Source organism: Hemiscyllium ocellatum, chromosome 12 (genome assembly GCF_020745735.1).
Source record: "Hemiscyllium ocellatum isolate sHemOce1 chromosome 12, sHemOce1.pat.X.cur, whole genome shotgun sequence".
Taxonomy (NCBI): Eukaryota; Metazoa; Chordata; class Chondrichthyes; order Orectolobiformes; family Hemiscylliidae; genus Hemiscyllium; species Hemiscyllium ocellatum.
Genome location: NC_083412.1, coordinates 27,050,721 through 27,071,053, shown reverse-complemented (window position 1 = coordinate 27,071,053; position 20,333 = coordinate 27,050,721). Strand labels below are relative to the sequence as shown.

The 20,333-nt window shown below is 46.2% G+C and overlaps 1 protein-coding gene across 1 annotated transcript in view; it reads left to right on the top strand.

The window, feature by feature from the left end:
- Positions 1–20,333, top strand: part of nhsb (Nance-Horan syndrome b (congenital cataracts and dental anomalies)) — a 397,274-nt gene that overhangs the window by 296,663 nt on the left and 80,278 nt on the right. The window contains exon 2 of the mRNA XM_060832952.1: positions 15,047–15,199. Within this exon, the coding sequence (XP_060688935.1) occupies positions 15,047–15,199 (153 nt within the window). The remainder of the gene's footprint in view (positions 1–15,046; positions 15,200–20,333) is intronic.

The window sequence follows — 20,333 nt, the reverse complement described above, 5'->3', positions numbered from 1 at the left end:
CTTCTCTCCAGCACACTCTCGGTTTCCCAGAGGCTGAGGTCAGTCAATGCACACATTTTCTTGCTTTTCAGGATCGACAAACTGCAAGCCCAGGTTTTAACAAAACAAAATAGTGCACTATATTGACCATCAGGGTTTTGTTCTGTTATAGGCATAATGTAGCTACAAGAAAAGTAAACTTTCAATTAATTTCATAACTCTGAGTTACAGAGTTCACATGTAAAGCCCAGTGGTCTCTCTCCTTACTTTCAGAGGCTGAATGTACTACAGGACCAATGTTAACCATGGGAACATTGGGTGGGCAGAACATTAACATCAAGCAGGTTACTTACTCAGTATAATAGCAAAGGGTTGCAGATGCTGGAGCTCTGGAATACAAACAGAAAGTGCTGGAGAAACTCAGCAGGTCAGACAGCATCCCTGGAGAGAGAACTTGAGTTGACATTTTTGAGTCCAGTATGATTTGTCCAGAACTCAGTTGCCACTGCACCCATCTTCAGCTGTTTTATCAATGATTTTCTTTCCATTGTGAAGTCAGAATTGATGATTCTTGCACCACTCACAACCTTTCAGAAACTGAAGCAGCCCTTGTCCATATGCAACAAGACATGGGCAACATCCAACCTTGGGCAAGAGGCAAGTAATACTCAAAAAATGACCATCTCCAACATGAGACAGTCTAACCATCTCCCCTTTACCATTTAATGATGTTCCCATCACCGAAACACCCTACTATTAACATCCTGGGGATTACCATTGACCAGACACTCAACTGGATCAGCCCGTCAGAGACTGGAAAATTTATGGTGAATAACTCACCTCCTGATTCCACAAAGTTAGCAGGCAAGTCAGGAGAAGAATGTACTGTCTGCAAGATGCACTACATCTCACCCTTCGACAGCACCTTCCAAACCTGTGGCCTGTCTGATCTAGAAGGACCAAGGACAGCAAATGCATGGTCACACTAATAACTGCAAGTTCTCATTGAACATAGAAAATAGGAGGAATAGGCCATTCAGCCCTTTGAGTCTCTCATCATTAAGTATGATCATCCCACTCAGAACCCATTCCCATTTTCTCCCCTTACCCTTTGATCCCTTTAGCACGAAGAACCATATGTCTTTGAAAACATTGAATGTTTTGTCCTCAACCATTTTCTTCGGTCATGAATTCCACAGGCTCACCAGTTTCTGGGTGAAGAAATTTCTCCTCATCCCAGACTTAAATGGCTTATCCCAAATCTTTAGACTCTGACTCCCCCGGTTCTGAATTCCCTGCTCAACGGGAACATCCTTCCTGTGTTTAACCAGTCTGGTCCTATCGGAATATAGTAGGCAAGGCACATACACAATCATCAGTTGGAACGACAGTATATCGCTGACCCTTCACTGTCATTGCATGAAAATCATGCAGCTTCCTTCGTCATGACACTGTGGGCTTCCACATACCATAGGGTTCAAAGAAGGCTACTTTCTCAAGAGCATTAGGAATGTGCGACAAATGCTGGCCCCATCTTGTGAGGGAGTGAAACCAAATGTCCTGTGATCATGAAGTTGCTAAAGGAAAGCCATTCCTCCTTTACTTGGTTATATATTTTGGGTATGGACTGGGCTGTGTTCAGATCACTGCCCAATCTATTAAAAACATAGCTGTGAGACACAGATGCTCAAAGATAAAGCCCAGTGCTCTCCCCTTACTTTCAGAGGCTGAGTGTACTACAGGACTAACGTTAACCCTGGGGACTTTGGGTGAGCAGAACATGAATATCAAGCAGGTTACCTACTCAGTATAAAAGCAAAGGGTTGCAGATGCTGGAGCTCTGGAATACAAACAGAAAGTGCTGGAGAAACTCAGCAGGTCTGGCAGCATCCCTGGAGAGAGAACCAGAGTTGACATTTTTGAGTCCAGTGTGATTTCTCCAGAACTCAATTGCTATTAGCAGTGTATTGAACTTCTTGTTTCATAGAATGGTTTCCTCATAAAGATAGGAAACTCGCCTGATGTGGAACAAATTTTCATGCCAGTTGAGTAGAGCACAAATCTTTTTTTTGGCATTTGGGGCTTGACGGGGTCGATGGTTCCTCTCATGGGAGAGTCTCGGAATAAAGGGGCACCAATTTAAGACTGAGGTGAGGAGGAATATCTTCCCTCAGAGAGTTGAGAGTCTTTGGAACCCCTAACTATTGAGTGGGCAGAATCCATGTGTACATTTAAGGCTGAGATACGTAGATTCTGGATCAGTTATGGGGAAAGGGCAGGAAAGTGGATGAGGAATGTGGGACCAGTCATGATCCTATTGAACAGCAGAGCAGGCTCGAGGGACTGAACAGCCTATTCCTGTTCCTATACCATATGGTCCTTCGATCTAATGTAGGGCTGGGACTTTCTGCTCGGAAGTAGAAAGTGGCCACGTGGAGAAATGAAATGACAGTCTGGGGTCTCCCAGCGGGCTGTCAGTGCAATGAGCAGTGCTCGCTAGCCAGCACAGCACATTGCAGCACATTTACATGGGGGAAACTTCCCCTCACTATCATCCATTCACTGCTTATCAGACTGGTCTGTTCAACACGTGCAGCAGGTTTTTGGGAAGGGATGAAAATTAATTTCTACAGATAGTTTAGTTGGCAGTTCCCTCGAGATGGCTCCCATTGCACTGGTGTACCTTTGACGGAGGATCAGAGGAAGACTTGTTTACTCATGGCGTTAGAGTGGAACAGCAGAAGTCCTAAGGAAGTCGACCCACCTCTTTAGTGTTTGTACTGAATCAGCCTGGGTGAGTGTGAGCCAGCCTCAACTGCAATCCAGGCTCGTAAGAGCCAGTGCTGAGGGAGTGCCACACTGTCAGGGGTGCCCTCTTTCAGAAGAGGCATCAAACTGAGGCCTCTCAAGATCTCTCATGAATGAACGAGGTCCTATGGCACTCATTTGAAGAAGAGCAGGAATATTTATACGTGGGGACTGGCCAATATGTATCCTCCAGCCAAGACCACCAAGGATAGATAACCTTGTCGTTTAGCTCACTGTTGTTAGCGGGATCTTGCTGTGCCCAAATTGGCTGCGAGTTTCCTACAGTGCTGCAGGGACCCTACTTAAGAAGTACTTCATTGGTCGTAAAGCTGGAAAGTGCAGAGGGCTTGAAGACACTGTCTAAATAGACTTTCTTTGGGTTTTTTTCCATATGGTGTTGACTTAAAAGCCTAGGCCAGAATCTGGCTGGGCATCCCATCACTGTACTTGCCCTCCATATTCCTGAGGGCAGGTGGAGGGAGTGTGACTCTAAATGTTGTGGGCTCATTAGCATCCCCAAACTGTACCCGTTTCCAGAGAGAGGGACCAGACTTTCAAAGTAGCCGCTTGTCAGACCAGCTACAAGGTTCGTGGAGGTAGCAAAGTTTAACAAAGTAAAAAATGGTTTTCAAGCTTAGAGATCTTGCCCTTAAATAGTTAAACATTTTGTCGAGGAAAGGAGACAAAATTGAGAGTTTTGCCAGTTTGAGAGCTCATTACACACTGGGCATTGCATGGGCATTAGAGTGGCAGGCACAGCTGTTTGGACCATGTGTTACCCACAGGAAGAGTTGTCTGGAAACATGTGTGGTCCCCTCAGATTTCAGAACCGTCGGAGCACCAGCTGCTCAGGATGGGCAAAGCACCTGGCATCAGAAGGCAAGAGGAGAGGGGTGCCAAGCAGGTGGAGACCCCACCTTCAATCCAGGATGCAGGGATGATGTCATACCTCACAGGCGGCATCACCCAGGTGATAGATACCCTCTTTACAAAAACAGAATCACAAACTGATGGGCACCACCGGCCATGGACTCCAATGCCTGGTGTGGTGAGGTGGTGCCTTCTGACATAGGAAGGTGATGCTAATGCTGGCGAAGTGCCTGTGCTGCACAACGAGATGGTCCCACCTCGTCACCCCCCGTGGGAACAGAACCCGCCTCCTTTCCCCTCTTGTGACCAACCCACTTCCCTCTGGTGAACTGGCAAGGTTTCAGCACACACTCTCTTATTTTCAGACAACAGCTGCCTCGCCAATGGATGCTGTGGGTGTTTGAAGCCTGCCTCCATATCAGTTCAGGCAGTCACTTTCCCTCTGGAGGCTGGTTTCTGACAGACAAACAGATCCACCTCCTCTTCCCCATCTCCAAAGGGAAAATGAAACTGTCGCTCAGACAGAGCTGTTAAAAGCGACTCTGAGCTATGCAGATTTCAACAACACTCCATTCTAGAAAGAAAGCAACTAATACAGCACCAAGTTAAAAATCACACAACACCAGGTTATAGTCCAACAAGTTTAATTGGAAGCACACTAGCTTTCGGAGCGACGCTCCTTCATCAGGTGATAGTGGAGGGCTCAATTGTAACACAGAATTTATAGCAAAAAATTGCAGTGTGTTGTAACTGAAATTATACATTGAAAAACTGATTGTCTGTTAAGCCTTTCATCTGTTAGAATACAGTGATAGTTTCACTTCTTTCATGTGTAAATCACAAAACCCTTTTTAAAGTTGCATTCTCAGGTTAGCTGTTAACAATGGTGATAGCTAGACAATATGTTGAAGGTGTTAGCCCCCTGTGTTCTCTGTCTATGACCTGATGTTTAGATTGATTCTAATTGAAAAAGTGAGATAACAGTGTTTTACATAAATTCCTGCAGTTTTTGAGCTCAGAGTTCTACATGAATGTACGCAGTTTTTGAGCAACGTGCAATGTAACTGTGAAATACAAATTCACCCCACAAAATATATGTGTGCATGTGGGTCTTTGTCTGTCTGTCTGGGGTGGGGGTTGTGAATGTGAGAAAGTGTGTGTTTGTGTGTGTGTGTGTGTGTGTGTGTGTGTGTGTGTATTTAGTACCCACAGGGAGGGCCTCAACCGGGACCTTGGGTTCATGTCACATTACAGGTGACCACCATTGCACTACACACACACACTCTCAGATACACACGGACACAGGTACACACAGACACCCACACACACCCTTATAGACACACATACTCCCACGCTCACACATGCACCCCCTTGCAGACTTAAGACACTCTGCACCCACTACACACACACACACACTTTTGTTTTGTGATTTACACATGAAAGAAGTGAAACTATCACTGTATTCTAACAGGTGAAAGGCTTAACAGACAATCAATTTTTCAACGTATAATTTCAGTTACATCACACTGCGAATTTTTGCTATAAATTCTGTGTTACAATTGAGCCCTCCACAATCACCTGATGAAGGAGCGTCGCTCCGAAAGCTAGTGTGCTTCCAATTAAACCTGTTGGACTATAACCTGGTGTTGTGTGATTTTTAACTTTGTACACCCCAGTCCAACACCGGCATCTCCAAACCATGAATACATCACCAGTTACTCTCAGCTGGGCCAGTGTTCTGGAGGAGGAGGTTAGAGAGAGGGCCAGGTTGTGACTGCCCTCTGGTGGAAGCAGGGAGTCATAACCAGGTGAGAACAGAGGATGGTTTGCATGCGGATTCTTCCTTCTAGAGAGATTGGCCTGGTTCCCTCTTCGAGTAAAAAGTGAGGTCTGCAGATGCTGGAGATCAGAGCTGAAAATGTGTTGCTGGGTAAAGCACAGCAGGTCAGGCAGCATCCAAGGAACAGGAAATTCGACGTGTCGGGCCAGAGCCCTTCATCAGGATGAAGGGCTCTGGCCCGAAACGTCGAATTTCCTGTTACTTGGATGCTGCCTGACCTGCTGTGCTTTAACCAGCAACACATTTTCAGCTCTGGTTCCCTCTTGCATCAGAAGCACTGAGCAGGAAAGAGAAAATGACCATATTCTGGTGTAAGGGTCAGCATCTTCTGAAGAGGAGAAAAGCACTGGAGAGAAGTTAGACCAACAAAAGACATGGCTGGTGCTCCTGAGATTAACACAACAGACAATTGTGAAGGAATCCAGCAAAGGCTTTTCCTGTTGGTGCACCTCCAACTGAGTACATTCCCTATGACTTTAACCAGCTCTGGTCAATTGTTTCCAAGTTTATGTTGGTCTGTCTTGCTCCAGTTTTCAGTTCATCTTGTGCTCACATTTTCATTTCATTTCAACCTGTGCCTTTTGGCTACTCTTGTTTACCAGTGAAAAATGTCCCAATCTAAAATATCAGCATTGGGGGCGATTCAATTCGTTTAAATGGATGTAGCAATCCAGCTATTTGTGGTTACAGGGCTGCTATCAAGCTAACTGTTAGGGGGGAATCATTCAGAGGCTGGCAATAAATAATTGGCACCTTAATGTGTATCTTTATAGATGATAAGTCATCCAGTATTGTGATAGAAATAAAACCCGCTGGGGAGAGAGAAAAGAATCCGGTAATGTTATACTGCAGACTCGCTGGCTTATTGTTCCCAGACCACAGTCTCAAACATTGTGTTGCCTGAAGCTATTCTCATGAACAAAGGAATCACGCTGCAACAAGTCTGTGGCTGTCTTTCTCCACATGTCAAGCCCCTGTCGCCAACTCTGCTGCAGCAGCTCGATGCCAGCTGAAGGAAGGCTAAGCTGTCAGCTACAGGTATTGAAGCATAACGGCGCTCTGATGCTGATTCAATGGGAATGCAGGGCTACTTTGCCCAAGCGCTAGCAAAGCTCGGATCTTCTTCCTGGAAAGCCTGCAAGTGTTAAGGGAATGGCAGCCAACTCACTGCCTCCCCACAGAGCAGCCTGGGATTGCAGCTCTCAGCGACGCGGGGAGGTGCAGGATCTGCCAAAAAGTAACAGGTGGCACAGGGAGCGAGTCTCTATGCTGCTTCGTTGTTTGGAAATCATTTGGAAGAGCCATCCAACTCAGGTTCACATCCCCAGTCTTTAACACCTGAAAAATCGGTCCTCTTCAAATACATCTAGAGAAGGTTTTTTGTAAGTTCCTCAGGATAATCATTCACGCCCCCCCCCACCTCCCCACACACACACACCACCTTGGTCATTCGGGTTGTAAATTTAGACTTTAACAGACTTTTGTATGACTAAAGATCTCACCTTTCCTCCAGTTTATTCACCAGTTAATTTAAATCTATGTCTCCTGGCTCCCTCAGGACCCTCCAACCCCAGGGCATCAATGTGGACTTCACCAGTTTCTTCACTTGCCCTCCCCCCCACCTTACCCAAGTTTCACCCTTCCAGCTCAGTACCACCCTCATGCCCTGTCCTACCTGTCCATCTTCCTTCTCATCTATCCGCTCCACCCTCCTCTCTGACCTATCACCTTTACCCCCACCTCCATCCACTTGTTGCACTTTCAGCTACCTTCACCCCCAGCCCCACCCCCCTCCCATTTATCTCTCCACCCCCAAGGCTCCCAGCCTCATTCCTGATTAAGGGCTTTTGCCGGAAACATTGATTCCTCTGCTCCTCGGATGCTGCCTGGTGTGCTGTGCTTTTCCAGCACCACAGTCTTGACGCCAAACCAGTTGCTGAGCAAATAGTTTCTTCTGATGTGCTCTACGAATACCCCCCATCCCCATTCACCTTGTAAATTTGAATATCTATGTTAGGTCTCCACCTAACCTTCTCTGTAGTGGGGAAAGAAATCCTAATTTCTTCGGTCTCCCCTGCACAATAAATGTGCTGCCCAGGATTGGGCAGAAAGCACCAGCAGAGGCAAAACCATTAATTTGCAAAGAAGGACTGTAGCTCCATGGAGTGGATCGTATGGTACCCAGCTTTAAGGAGGAGAACGTGGAGACTGTACTGTATTTCAATCCTCCACTTCCCTGGCCATGTGCTACCTTACACATGAGAGGTAATGTTAATAATACTACAGATTAATAATTAAATCATTGATAATGGTATCAGTCATAAGAAAGCATCAGGTAGCACACTCACCTTTGTGTTCATTAAATCCTTAATGGTCAGTTAACTATCTCCTCTGTCTCTGCTGCAGACTGCCAGCTCAATAGCTTTCATTGCATGTGTTAACAGTGTGCAGGAAGTCGGGGTAACTCCTGACCTGTGCAACCCTGGTCAGCATGGACAAGTTGGGCTGAAGGGTCTGTTTCCATGCACTACATCTCAATGACTCCCTACCCTCCACTCCTGATTTCATTCCCCACCCTCTCTGGGATCTCATGCCTGCCATCTTTCTTCCTGTTGGGATCTGGTTACAGGCCCAGCAATGGCCACTTCTGTCTTCTGGCGCTGTTTGGGAGGACAGAGCTGCTGGCCAGTCAGACTGGCGAGCAGCTCTTTAGGCCCTGAGTTCCCATGCTGCACTGCTTGAGGCCACCCCCAGCTGCAGGCAAGTCACCAAAGTTCCTGGTCATGAATCCCTTCCTCTGTACAACTCCCATGCTTTTGTCTTCATTAACAAAGCCAAGAGTGGCATGTGTTCTGAACTGCCCTATTGTCTTATCTGCACATTCAAAGCTTTCTGTATTTGCAGCCCATGTCCTTCAGCTCTTGTACCCTCTCTGAAAATATGACGATTTAGATCATTCTACCGCTCCAACTTTTACTTCATAAAATGCACCACTTCGTGCTTTATCTGATTACAATTACATCTGCCATGTATATCCCCTTGACTGTGTATGTCCTTCTGAAGACTGCAACCAACCTAGTTGCAATGCTGTAAAGATTTTTATAACATGTAAGCTTCAACATTGGACTCCTTTGACCCAATTTTAGGTTATTTATATATACAAAGAAAAACAACAATCTGAAAGCTACAGTATACAGGATCCGGCTGTTGTACAGTATTTCCAAGACCATTATGTTATTCAGAACAGCACTACACTGAACTGAATTTAACTGCAGTGTGCTGGTGGTTGTTAGCCTATTCTGAATTGCTATATTCTGAATAACGCTGGTATATTTTACATGCTGCTGTTGGATTCAGAATGCGGCTACCATATTTGGAATATAGCCGCCATCTTCTGCATCCCACTGCTACATTCTGAGGCCTGAGGTCAAAGCACATTTGCTGTAATTGCTTTCTTTTCCTTCAACCCTCTCTGTTCCAAAAGCGCTTAGCTTGACCTTTTCCCCAGCATTAAAAAAGGGGTGGCAAGTCCAAGCGAATGATTCTGGGGAACTGTTGCCTCTTCAGGTACCTTCAGTGCTCTGGGTGAAAATTGCCGCACAAAATTGTGATAGTTTTATTTTATCGAGTATTTTTTTCTCTACTTGCTGCAGAAAAAGTTTTGCACTTTTTGCCAGTTGTAAAATCTGCCATTAAACAGGGTAATCAGTGTTTGATGAAAGCAGGTGATCACAAAAAAATTAGCACTTTTATCAGATTGGCTTGGCCACTGTCTATGAGTAACCAGGTTTGAAATAATTGAAAATTAATTCAGAAAAATACAGTTTGCAACTATTACCTAATCGCATTCTGTGGACCTAGGGTATGCAATGCCATCATCATTAGTGTCCTTCCATCTGGACAAACTGAGAGCCTTCAGCAAATGGAATCCATTGGGAATGGGGTATCTTCACCTTCTGCCAATGGGAGGATCCATATTGCCTTGACAAGCTGGTTCTGACACAGTGCCCCATGTGAACTGGGGAGCCGGTGTCATTGTGGCTTATTGGTGTCGGTGCCTGTTGCCAAGTCACTGTAACCACTGACAATCATGGCAGTGCCCACCAGCCTGGTGGCATTATTGCCATTTTCCTGTGCCAGCCGGTGCCTCCCAGGGCTGAGAATCGATGGTTGGGGCCTTCACATCCAGCTTCCTGGAATCTGAGCTCCTGGAATCCTGCTGGCCGTCAGCCTCTGGCCAGCTCAACCATCCCAAAAATCCTCGGATACACGACCATCTTCCATTTCCTGGGAATGTGTCTGAGCCTCTGAACTCTCCCGTGCTGGATGAGTGCTGATTGATGTGGGGGTGAGCTGCCATATTTGTGTGTTGTCCTCCATGTGAGGCCCAGAACGTGACAGAGCAGCGAAGCTGGAAGTTGTTCAGACTCCGTTCCGTGACAGCTCGGAGCCGTCTGTGTTTCACTATCAGACATTAAGATGCTGAGAGCAGGGAAGTAATAAACCCCTCTACTCCATCCTGAGAGTCAGCTTGATATGAATCCATCCATGCACGTTTCATGGGTGGATCAATGATGGTAGCTGTTTTCCCTGTAAACATACAGGAGCCCTGCATGAAGGGACAGATAGTCTGTCACCTTGAACCCAGAATAACTGAATTTGCAAACCATGTCCGGTTATTGAGTGTGTGATAACCTGTCCCATAGCCATGGGTTTTGTTTATAGTTTATAGTCAGGGAGAACAACTTACAGGAATGGGAGGGACAGTGCAAGAGTTGTTGCAGCTGAATTTCTCTTGGGCCAAACAGTGCAGCATCAGCAGTGTCGAGCGGTTCACTGAGCAGGGCATGATGTGCCTTGACCCTTACTGTCAGGCTGTAGAGCCACTGCCTGACTGGGATGCGGGTTAACTCTCTCCCCCCCGCCCCCCCTCCCCATCCCCCCACCCCTGCATAGCTTCAAGAAATGCAATAAGAAAGGGAGTTAGGTAGTGCCCCTTTTTTTGGGCCACCTCTTCCCAAAGTGCTGTCCCTCCATTAGATAGTGGTTGCCTTTGACTGAGGGAGTACTCCTCCTTCCCCACAGTGATAACAGCATGGACTGTATGGACATGAAAACTGCATGGTGACGGGCCTATTGCATCTAGTTCAATGCTAGAGGAAGCTGGATGAACGCCTTAAGTGGTCTTTAATTGTCTGTTTTGGTAGCCAAGACAGGTTATGAGCCCTCTGGTGGCTGTGGGTAAGTGTCAGGGCCTACTTAGGCCAGAATCCTGCCTAATGAAACCTCCTTCCTGGAATATCCCACAGCTTTCATGCCAGCATTGTTGAGCCTTCCCAACATTTTATCATTTTATTTCAGACTCCCTGTATCTGCGGTTCTCTGCTTTTCGATCCTTGAGAGGGCTTTACAATTATAGTAGTTCCACTCACTCCTCTCTGTCTTTCTCTTTTTTTTCTCTCTCTCTCTCTCTCTCTCTCTCTCTGCAATATTTGCAAATGAAAATCCAACCTTTCTCTGGGTAATTTATTTAGATTTATTGGCGCTGGGTTAGTGAGTCATTTTTGTTTTCAAAGAGTGCCAAAAGCGCATCATCCTCAGCGGGTCAAGACAATCTGTGAGAAAATAATTTTCAAATGCAAACAAATGGATGAGATGTTAAAGCTCTGAAATGTTAGCCCAGTGTTGTGACAGGAAACTGATCCTAGGCCGGGCATCTTTGTACAGTGAGTCCTGGGGAAGTAGTGAGGAGTATTCAGGTATAGGAGGGGAAAACACACAGACTATTAATCCAGGCCATAGTTGCACACCTTCTAAGGCTTTTTGCAGTGCTCTTTAGTTTCCTGGAGCCTGGTGCCTCTGAGTCATTTCAAGCTTTCAATTTATTTAATCTGTAGACCAGCAGCAGCATCGTAAGGTGAGCTTACAATCGAGTTACAAATTGGCCGTCTGTTTGGATTCTGATGGCTAGGATTGCCATCAACAAAAGGGAAGATGAGAGAGGCTGGAATTTCTGTACTTACAGCAGATTGGGTTGAATATCTCTTTCACATAAGAGCCAGGGTGAGCTGAGTAGCCTTCCTTAATGCTGTAGGATCACGCATGGAAAAGCAGCGTCATTGTCTGATAACAGAGCCACATTTCTGAATACGTGTGAGCCTAAACATCTGCCAGCTGTTCAAATGTGGGAGCATCACAGAAGAGGCTAAACCTGTCTTCTCTCCCCACAGTTGAGAATCTACTGGGGAGGTTCTTACACTTTTGTTAGAACGTCACTAATGCATGTAACAACTGTCATCTCCTGTAGACTCCACATTACTGTATATCTGGGCTGATATAATCATCTGGTTTAATACAATTTAACATCTTCTCTCCTTGACAAAGATCTGTTTTTTTTAAGGAAAGCTAATGTGTCAAGGAACACTTGAAGTAATGCTGTGCTAGTCTCTGAAGAAATTAAAGATTCTATTTACATTTTCTGACAGGGAATCTTCACAGTTCTGGTCTCAGCTGGATGGAGGCTGTGCGTGGACCAGATATCTTTATTCCAGCCTCTGCTGTGGGATGCAAACTGTATTCGAGTTTGGCTTGCAAAACTGGAATACATTCTGTCAGATGTGGCAGTTAGTGGTTCTCCCACCGCTCCATCAGTACATTGTCATGGCCACATGAAAAGATATGAGCTGTTTCATTTTGAATAGGAAGACAAATCCCCAAGTGCTTTAATTTTTGATTTTATCTCAAATAATAAACTGCAAGAATTAGCATAGGTCATCTGTTCACTTTTCACTGCGACTAATCCAAAGTCATGCAGCTGGTTCCTGCATGGATCTACTGGAATGGTTTTCTTCTTCAATTTCCTGCCCTCTCCTGAAAACATAGTGTGGCCAGTTTCATTTGTGCCAGCCAGCTGCAATACAGCACCCCTGTGGCCATTCTTCATTTGAACACCTGCATTGCAAATTGTTGGCTGGCTGTGGGAGTCATCACCAGACAAGGCCAATTGCAGCAATTGACAAAGCCCATGAACATTCCACTAGGGGGCAGCAAACACACCAGGAAGGAGCGTTCCAGATCAAAGAGCCCTTCTGTAACAAAGAGACCAGGAGACATATTGACGCTGTTTTACATACCTCAAAGGGCAGACGTTGTCTCGATTTAAGACCTCAATGGAAAGGCAGCACCCTAACAGTGCAGCGTACATACACACACACACACATCCCCCCCCTCCCCAAGCCTCAGTGTGTCTGCCTCATCTTCAGGGTTTGGAATGGAACTTTTGCCCCTCTGTGTCAGGTGACTGTGGGCGCGAGTACCACCATCGGTCTGTAGTTGGCATCTGATGCTGTTTCAAATCTATTAAGCCAGCAGAACCCAGAGAAGAATCCTGCGGGCTTCCTGCCGTGTGACTCAATCTCATACTGCCACCAAATTAATTTAAGACACAAATTGACCTGCAGATGATCTATTTTGTAATTTATGATGCTGTTAACTGGAAGTAAATGTTTCATTATCTAGACAGTCACTTGAAATAATAGTATTGTGCATGGTTAACCCTGATGCACTTATGTTCACACTGAGGGAGGTAATCCAGTTGTTCTTTTGCTGTATGCATGTGATAAGTGCTAATAGATAAGGAATTATTTTCAACAAGTATTGAAGACCAATAATTTAACGTTAATCATCTTTGTAAATGACAATGCTCCCTTATCACTTCTAGAAATGATATCATGTGATATCCTCACACGCTGCTTTCTGTAAGGACTCCATCTCATTCTCCCAGTTTCACCATCTCCATTGCATCTATTCCACCTTCTGCAAGGGGACCTGAGAAATGCCCACCTTTTTCCTAAACTGAGGGTTCCCCGCTCTCATGTTTGACAAGGTTCTCAGCTGTGGCTGATCCATCTCCCTCATTGCTGCCCATATCCCTCCTGCCCCCCCCCCACCATCCCCCACAACCACAACACCAACAGGAAACCCCTGGCCCTCACTTACCACCCCACTAGCCTCCACATCCAAAGCATCATTAACCACCATTGCAGTGGGGGAACATATTCCCCTCCCCTCCCTCGTCAGCACTTCACAAGAACTGTTTCCTCTGGGACAACCTGGTCCCCTGTCCTCCACTCCCAATACCATCCCACCCCACATCCCCACGGCACCTTTCCCTGCAACCACAGAAGGTGTAACACTTGCCTGTTTACCCCCCTTCCTTCTCAGGATCCCAGGGCCCAAACACACCTTCCAGGTGAAGCAGCACTTTACCTGCACTTCACTCAATCAGGCCTACTGCACTCACTGCTCTCAACGTGGTCTCCTATACATTGGGGAGACAAATCACAGACTGGGTGATAGTTTCGCAGAATACCTGGGTTCGGTCCTCAAAAGAGACCCTGAGCTTCTATTTATCCGCCATCTCAACACCCCACCCTGTTCCCTGGCCAACGTCCCCGTCTCTGGCTTGCTGCAGTGTTCCAGAGAAGCTCAGTGCAAGTTGGAAGAACAGCACCTCATTTTCAGCTTGGGAACCCTGCACCCTTCAGGACTCAATATTGAGTTCAGTAGTTTTAGGGCCTAAACATCTTCTTCCATGTCCTTCATTCCACCCCCCCCTCCAATATCCCTGTCATCACCTGGGCTGCTTTAAGCAGAGCCAACCCATCTCCATCCAGTTATGGTCCCCATTAACATGCTGTCTTTCTCCCTGGCTTACCATTATCCATCTCTTTGCCTATCTAACTATCTTTCTGTCCCTTTGGGTTCTGTCTGAACCTATCGTTCACACCATCATGATTCCCCCCCTCCCCAACCCCCCTGTATATACCAGCTTTTCCGAGCTACGGTCAGTTCTGAAGAAAGGTCACTGGACCCAAAACGTTAACTCTGCTTTCTCCACCACAGCTACCGCCAGCCCTGTTGAGTTTCTCCAGCAGTTGCGTTTTATGCTTCAGATTTCCAGCACCTGCCATTTCTTTGGTTTATTTTACCACGTTGGTATTTGTTCCAAAGGGACTAATTTAATGTAAAAAAAAAGTGAAGGGAACATTATTTTGTGAACTGAATTTTTTTGAAGTAATGTGTGTCCTTTTCCAGTCAGTTTTCTCCCCTTTCCTGTGGCTCGAACTGGGATTCTCGGCCTAGTTGACACAAATGTCAGCAGTTTAGTTGTGGAACATACCACTGCCAGGCTTGGTCCTGTTTGGCCTCTTGTCTCCACAGATAGTTGATTACAGACAGTGATTGAATCCTTGGGGATACAGCTTGTTTTCTCCTTCACAAACCTTAATATCAAATGTGCTGCTTCAAGTAGCTGTGCTAAACAGTGTAGAACAGCAAGGGAAGCAAACCAGATAGCTTATGGTCTCTTACATCATGTGGTTGGCCGTTGCCTAATTATTTATTCATCACCATCCCAAGCACCAGTGATGGATTGTAACTAGCTGTACCCCGTCCTAGTCTTCAAAACATGCTCAGACCCACTTTGCTTAAAATCCCTTGGATAACAATCGAGCAAATGATTGCTGACTTGGTGTTTCTCTGTTTCAGCCGTGTCAAACCTGGACAAGGAGAGTAAACTAACAGTCCACTACCGAGCTCCGTGGTATCAGCAGGAGGATCTGTTTCGCCCGTCGACCAGACCGCCGTGCGTAGAGGAGCTTCACCAATGTGCCAGACAGAAGCAGCAGTTTCTACATAAAGGTATATCTCGAGCTGGTCCTTTATAACCAGGGTCAGTGCTGAGTTCAGTTTGTGGGTTGGTTTCACAACGGTTGTTTTACAATTGAGCAGCCCCTTTGAGGCAGAGGAATGGTAAATGGTTTGAAAGGTGAGCAGGAGTATGGTGTACATGCAGTGACTCAAGCAGGCAAAAATACCAGCACTGACTTCAGAGGACAATTGGCCTGTTTCGGTGAGGTAACATTTGATGATTTTATGCTACTCAAAAACACAACTTGTCAAAGTCTTGCTCTAATCAGGATTTTCATAAGAATATAAATATAAAGGGGAACAACATTTTATACTGGCAAATATGTGTGTTTGTGGACATTGCCTCAGGATGGGATCAGACAGTTATAGAGTCATACAGCATGGAAACAGACTCTTCGATCCAATTCATCCATGTCAACCAAGTTTCCCAAATTAATGTAGTCCCATTTGAATGGCCCGTATCTCTCATCCATATGCCTGTCCAAATATCTTTTAAACATTATAACTGTATCAGCATCTACCATTTCCTCTGGCAGTTCATTGTAAAAAATGAGGTCTGCAGATGCTGGAGATCACAGCTGAAAATGTGTTGCTGGTTAAAGCACAGCAGGTTAGGCTGCATCTCAGGAATAGGGAATTCGACGTTTCGAGCATAAGCCCTTCATCAGGAATGAGAGAGAGTAGCCAAGCAGGCTAAGATAAAAGGTAGGGAGGAGGGACTTGGGGGAGGGGCGATGGAGGTGGGATAGGTGGAAGGCTGTGCGGGCTGTGCGGTGTTGGAACTGGTCCTCCTGGGAGCAGATGCGGCGGAGACGAAGGAATTGGGAATATGGGATGGAGTTTTTGCAGGGGGCAGGGTGGGAGGAGGTGTAGTCCAAGTAGCTGTGGGAGTCAGTCGGTTTATAGTAGATGTCTGTGTTGAGTCGGTCGCCCGAGATAGAGATGGAAAGGTTTAGGAAGGGGAGGGAGGAGTCTGAGACAGTCCAGGTGAATTTCAGGTCGGGATGGAAGGTGTTAGTAAAGTTGATGAACTGTTCAACCTCCTCGTGCTCCCACGAGGAGGTTGAACAGTTCATCAACTTTACTAACACCTTCTATCCCGACCTGAAATTCACCTGGACTGTCTCAGACTCCTCCCTCCCCTTCCTAAACCTTTCCATCTCTATCTCGGGCGACCGACTCAACACAGACATCTACTATAAACCGACTGACTCCCACAGCTACCTGGACTACACCTCCTCCCACCCTGCCCCCTGCAAAAACTCCATCCCATATTCCCAATTCCTTCGTCTCCGCCGCATCTGCTCCCAGGAGGACCAGTTCCAACACCGCACAGCCCAGATGGCCTCCTTCTTCAAGGACCGCAGACTCCCCCCAGACGTGATCGACGATGCCCTCCACCGCATCTCCTCCACTTCCCGCTCCTCCGCACTTGAGCCCGGCTCCTCCAACCACCACCAAGACAGAACTCCACTGGTTCTCACCTACCACCCCACCAACCTCCGCGTACAGCGTATCATCCGCCGTCATTTCCGCCACCTCCAAACGGACCCCACCACCAAGGATATATTTCCCTCCCCTCCCCTATCAGTGTTCCGCAAGGACCACTCCCTTCGTGACTTCCTCGTCAGATCCACACCCCCCACCAACCCAACCTCCAGCCCCGGCACCTTCCCCTGCAACCGCAGGAAATGTAAAACTTGCGCCCACACCTCCACACTCACTTCCCTCCAAGGCCCCAAGGGATCCTTCCATATCCGCCACAAGTTCACCTGTACCTCCACACACATCATCTATTGCATCCGCTGCACCCGATGTGGCCTCCTCTATATTGGGGAGACAGGCCGCTTACTTGCGGAACGCTTCAGAGAACACCTCTGGGCCGCCCAGACCAACCAACCCAACCACCCTGTGGCTCAACACTTTAACTCTCCCTCCCACTCCACCGAGGACATGCAGGTCCTTGGACTCCTCCACCGGCAGAACATAACAACACGACGGCTGGAGGAGGAGCGCCTCATCTTCCGCCTGGGAACCCTCCAACCACAAGGTATGAATTCAGATTTCTCCAGTTTCCTCATTTCCCCTTCCCCCACCTTGTCTCAGTCGGTTCCCTCTACTCAGCACCGCCCTCCTAACCTGCAATCTCCTTCCTGACCTCTCCGCCCCCACCCCACTCCGGCCTATCACCCTCACCTTGACCTCCTTCCACCTATCCCACCTCCATCACCCCTCCCCCAAGTCCCTCCTCCCTACCTTTTATCTTAGCCTGCTTGGCTACTCTCTCTCATTCCTGATGAAGGGCTTATGCTTGAAACGTCGAATTCCCTATTCCTGAGATGCAGCCTAACCTGCTGTGCTTTAACCAGCAACACATTTTCAGCTCTGGCAGTTCATTCTACATATGCATCACCCTCTGTGTGAAAAAGTTGCCCCTCGGATCCCTATACAATCTTTCCCCTACCCTTGGGGAATTTTGCTATTCACCTTATCTATGTCCCTTGTGATCTTATAAACCTTTTTAAGGTCTCCCCTCAACCTCCAAGTGTCACGCTCAGAAACACCTACTGAATTTACTCTTGAGGGGTTGAGCTGTGGTTTGCAACCCATTAGCTGATTCTGAGGCCTGTGGTTTCCGGGGGTTTGCACCGCAGAGTCTAGGCTGAGGCTTCAGTGAAGTACTGAATAGCAGTATTGTACTGTAAAGTACAAGGGGAGTTCTTTTCAGTGTCCTTAACCCACTGTCACTAAAATACATAATCTGGTCACTATCAGGTCGCTAATTGTAGGAGTGTCCTGTGCAGTAATCAGCTTCCCCATTTCCTATATTACACGTGTGCTTGAAAAGTACTGACCTGACTGTAAAACACATTGGGAGAAAGTGAGGACTGCAGATGCTGGTGATCAGAGTCAAAAAGTGTTGCACCGGAAAAGCACAGCCAGTCAGGCAGCATCCGAGGAGCAGGAGAATCGACATATTGGCAGTTAGCTCTTCATTCCTGAAGAAGGACTTATACCTGAAACATTGAATCCCCTGCTCCTCAGATGCTGCCTGACCTGCTGTGGTTTTCCAGTGCCACCCTGTAAAACACATTGCAATATCTTGAGGCCATGAAGTTCACCTTTCCTTCAATCGGTGTCCAAAGTTGAGATCAGCTTATCAACAGGTTGTGGATTATGAATTCCAGACTTACCTAGCTTGTGTGTAGCATCGCTTTGTATTGGGCAGTGCAGTTGCCCAATAGTATATTAAGGGCAACCTTTAATAGGACAAAGTAGAAATTGTCACAACTTCAATAATTTCACACACATCATCACCACTTACTCGATTGGATAGGATCAGTTCTTTGAACTAAACTCCAAATCCGTCACTTGCCTTGACTAATGAAACCCTGGTGGAGGTCCATGGTCATACATAAAGCCCCCTAGCTCAGACTCCTCAACAATAGACATTGGTGAGACCACTTGCAAACTATAGATGGTGCACAGAAGGAAATAGTAAAAGGGATGTGCACTCATCTATAACTCTGTTCATTGTACCCAAACTGTATATCGTCTTTAAGTGGCAGCTCTGATACGCACTGTCACAAGCAACTCCCTCACACCATCCATCCCCACTGGGGAAATGTCAATAAACACTACAATTAAAGGTAATGTCACCATAGTCTCACCGGACCATAGGGTTGCTCTCTGATTGGAGAAAGAGATATACCTGGTGGTGAGTTTAACTTGAGGGTCACCACACCTCTGGTGAGGGCCAAGATTGAGAAGGTGGGACATTCATGGTAACCTCAGCTGGTGTGGGAATTGGACCTGTGTTTGTTGGCATTACTCTGCATCTTAAATCCAGCCATCCAAGCTCACTGACACCCTACGCTTTAATAAAGGAGGATAGCTGAGATGTTTCGCTTGAAATGCATTGAGGAGTTTTATTTGTCAGACACTGGTTACAGCTGTCAAAATAATATTAATGCATATTTCCATAAGTGCATATTGTCAATCAAACCTACTTTTGTTCTGGTAGTAAATCACAGAATGGTAAATGGACTCTCTGTTAGTAAACCATTTTAAAATACCACTTGCACCTGAATGTTTGTGAGGAATCAATCATCAGCATATAAGTCAGTATAGTTCACATATACAGCAGGTCTCATTATTGTTGCCTATGGAGCAGTTAACTATTGGCTGATTACAGAAATTACTCACAATATAAGCCTGTCTTCCCATACAATTAAGATCAGTTTGAGTTTTGTTTTGAGAGGAATGAATGAGATTTGAAGATCTCCGTGTTTGGTTAAAACACGAGTTGGGTTCCAGGTCCTGCTGGATGGCGAGATATCCATTTCATTAATTTACTTTTGAGTTACTTTTTGTCCCTCCATTTCATACATCTTATGGTAAATCATTTTGTGATCAGTGAAACGAGGAATGTCTGGAAGAAAAGGAGCCTTTTATTTTGCTTGGCGATCGCCGTTAGCTTCAAATACTCCTTGGTCAGGTTTCGCAAGGTCTTGTGCTGTGATAAACTGAGGGGATTCTAACCCAGCAATGTGTCACACCAAGGCAGTGTGTCATTTTTCACTTCTCACATCAACCATTTTGTGAACCCTCGGGGTCAGATTCCTAATTTGTTCCAACTAATGTTAAGTTAAAGGGCAGAGTATGTGTCAGCAACTACTGACACAGAGACTATCATCCCACGGGGGCTATTATGTGTAATTGTGTAAGACCAGGATGGTGTGTCAGCAGGCAGTTATGCATCTCCTAGCACATATTTCCAGTGAAGTCAGTTGTGGAACAACTTGCAAAAGATGTTTTACATTTAAGTGTATAAAGTCAAAGTGACTTCCCATTGGTCAGGAATAGATTTAGATGCAAGATCTATGGGCGACAGACAGCTGTGTTTTCTGTGCTTTCTTTTAGAGACCAAGAAAACACCCAACCTTCATCAGCCTCGGCCACATGAGATGTTGCTGCTGAGTGTCCTTTTTCATATGCAGCATAGTTGATTGTCATAAATCACCTCCTAATGTTGGTGGAGTTCATTTCACAGCTCTCCCTGGTATACATTTCACACTATGTGGAGTAATAACAGCAAGATGTCAGATAATAGGACCTCACTCTC